Source organism: Drosophila obscura, unplaced genomic scaffold, assembly GCF_018151105.1.
Source record: "Drosophila obscura isolate BZ-5 IFL unplaced genomic scaffold, ASM1815110v1 contig_31, whole genome shotgun sequence".
Taxonomy (NCBI): Eukaryota; Metazoa; Arthropoda; class Insecta; order Diptera; family Drosophilidae; genus Drosophila; species Drosophila obscura.
In genome coordinates this window covers 464527-467139 of record NW_024542819.1, presented here as the reverse complement: position 1 = coordinate 467139, position 2613 = coordinate 464527, and the positions used below count along the sequence as shown (strand labels likewise).

Here is a 2613-nt window from a genome sequence, read left to right as displayed (position 1 = left end):
AGACGGAAGCGAAGCAGCGTTGAGTATAACTTCTCTTGAATAGTCGGTCCGACCATCAGAATGTCATTCAAGGCCACCTGAGATGACGTCTTCGACGACGCATCGAACACGACGCGAAGCTTCGTGGACGTACTTTGGGGCCGAAGGACACACTGATGTGGAATTACGTAGTGTGGAGCAGAAGGATAAGTATTGTCAGTCGGCGACATATGACCTAAGGAGAGGTACTCTTCCATGAATTCCAAGTACATTTTCTTCAACTCAGGGTCGCGGGACAATCTTCTTTCGAGCGACAAAAACCGCCGTTTAGCAATCTCGAAGGAATTGCCTAAGCAATTTGGATCGGATTTAAACGGCAGCCGTACTTCAAACCGACCTGAAGGCAAGACTTGAGTAGTCTTTCTATAATGCTCCTCACATAACTTGTGTTCAGGAGTTAAAGGCTTTTTAGAAGATGGCAATTCTTCTAGTGACCAAAACTTTTGTAGTGTGTTGTCGATAGACACCACTGACTCTTCTCGACAACTCAGACAGTTCCTCGCTTCCTGGGTGACAGTCACCTTTGGACTGTATCTTCCAGACACAATCCAACCGAGAAGCGTTTTCTGCAGAGTTCGATAGTCAGGACCTTGTCTAATTTGACCAACCGATAAGAGTTCGAAAAATGACTCTGCACCTATCAACATATCTATTCTTTGTGGCTTGTAGAAATATGGGTCTGCAAGAGGTAGGTTCTTCGGGATTTTCCATTCACTCACATTAAGTGCGTGATCAGGGAGGTATCCCGAGATTGACTTCAGAATCCAGAAATCGACCGAGAACTCACTTCGCGGCTTCACCACCGTGTGTATCTTTTTCTTGCCTTGTGAGTTAGATTCTCCAATTCCAAGCAAGTTGATGCACGACACCTCCCTACGGATCTGTAAGCGCTGTGCCGGGTCCTCAGTTATGAAGTTAGTTTGTGACCCAGAGTCAAGCAGTGCTCGGGCCAAAACATACTCTCCATTTTTTGTTTGGACGCTTACGATCGACGTTGCCAGAATTACTCTATCCAAAGCTGTCGCATGGAGTGCATGCGAAGTGGATGGGTTACTCTGACTAGGAGGGGGAGAAGAATTCTCTGGGGGTGATGGTAACGCTAAACTTTTATCCACAACTGTGTACCTATGCAATAAGGCATGATGTGAGCGGCCACACACTCGACACTTGCCAGCTTTACATCGTACCACAGTGTGTCCTTGTTGCAGACAGTTGATGCAGAGCGATGCCGATTTGACAAACTCGAATCTTTGCATCACTGCAAGCCGCGCAAATGGACTGCAAGTAGTCAACAAATGGTCTTTTGCATTGCAGTAACTACATTGTTGGTTTTTAGCATTCGCAGTAGAGCACGCGAATGAGCTCCGATTGTGAGGCTTGCTTGGCACAGCTTTCTGCTCCTGCTTTGGTTTTGCCGATTCTTCGGCCGAAAGATGCTGATATCTGCGATTAAGCATTTTTTCGCAGTCAGCCCAAAGCGGCAGCTTCTCATAATCGAGCTGTTCTTCCCATTTTTATTTGGTCACAGGATCGACTCTGTTCAAGACGAGATGAATAAGCATTGCATTCGAGATCTTTTGGTCATCGCCTATCGACAACAAGGAACCATATATCGATGAAGTGGTATCGATTAGGTTCCTTAAGGACGATGCAGATTGCTGGGTCATTTTGGGAAGACTAAATAGGGCAGCAATATGGTTCATAAAGATCAGACATTCGTTATCATAGACCCGTTTTAAGCAAATGGTTAAACTTTTCGATAACTGGAATGCTTTCGTCATTGTGAACAAGAGTCTCAAATAAAGTAATGAAGCCTTTGAATTCCGAATATTTTCCGCTGAACTTTGGCAGGGCTAACTTCGGCAGTCGAGCACGAGTTGGGGCTACAGAAGCTGATACTGAAGGTATTGTATCACTGGCTGTCTTCAAGGCGTCGATAAGCGACATTATCCTTGCCTTGGTTACAATCGAGAGTTCTTCCAACTCGGCTCCAAAGTCATCGTCACTATCTATTTCTTCGATTGATTCTTGAACTTGGCTTGCCTTGGCTATAGTTGCTTTCAGTACGTCGAGTCTGCACTCCAGCCGGTCCGCTAGTCGGCGAATGCCTTTGACACGGGAGCTGAGCTTCTTTTTCAGCTCTTCAAGAATAGGCTTATGATCTGATTTGGGATTCATCTTGACTCTCGATACTCAAGTGAATCACTAATCAGGGCTGTTCTCACGATAATATTATTTGCTGCGGCGCAAAGTGTCGAAACAGGAAGGTGTACCTAAATTAGGTCGAAAGAAATATACCCGGCGACTAGAGGGTATCGCACCACTTAGCGATCGGTTTAATACGGACCTAGGGTGTTGAAGCCAAATGAGGCGAAAAATCTATATACCCGACGATTAAAGGGTATCGAGGCAATTGGCGATCTGTTTAAGACGGACCTACGGTGTCGATGCCAAATGAGGCGAAAAATCGATATACCCGACAATTAAAGGGTATCGAGGCACTTGGCGATCTGTTTACGCAGGCGTGCCAACACAAAACACACAAGAACAACAACAAACAGCAACGGTGACAAG

General features: G+C 45.7%; 1 protein-coding gene across 1 annotated transcript; it reads right to left on the bottom strand.

Annotated features, from left to right (window-relative positions):
* Nucleotides 1–1761: 1761 nt before the first annotated feature.
* Nucleotides 1762–2217, bottom strand: LOC121404672. Its single transcript, XM_041594666.1, has one exon. It carries the CDS (start codon nt 2215–2217, stop codon nt 1762–1764), a length of 456 nt encoding a protein of 151 aa, XP_041450600.1.
* Nucleotides 2218–2613: the final 396 nt, after the last annotated feature.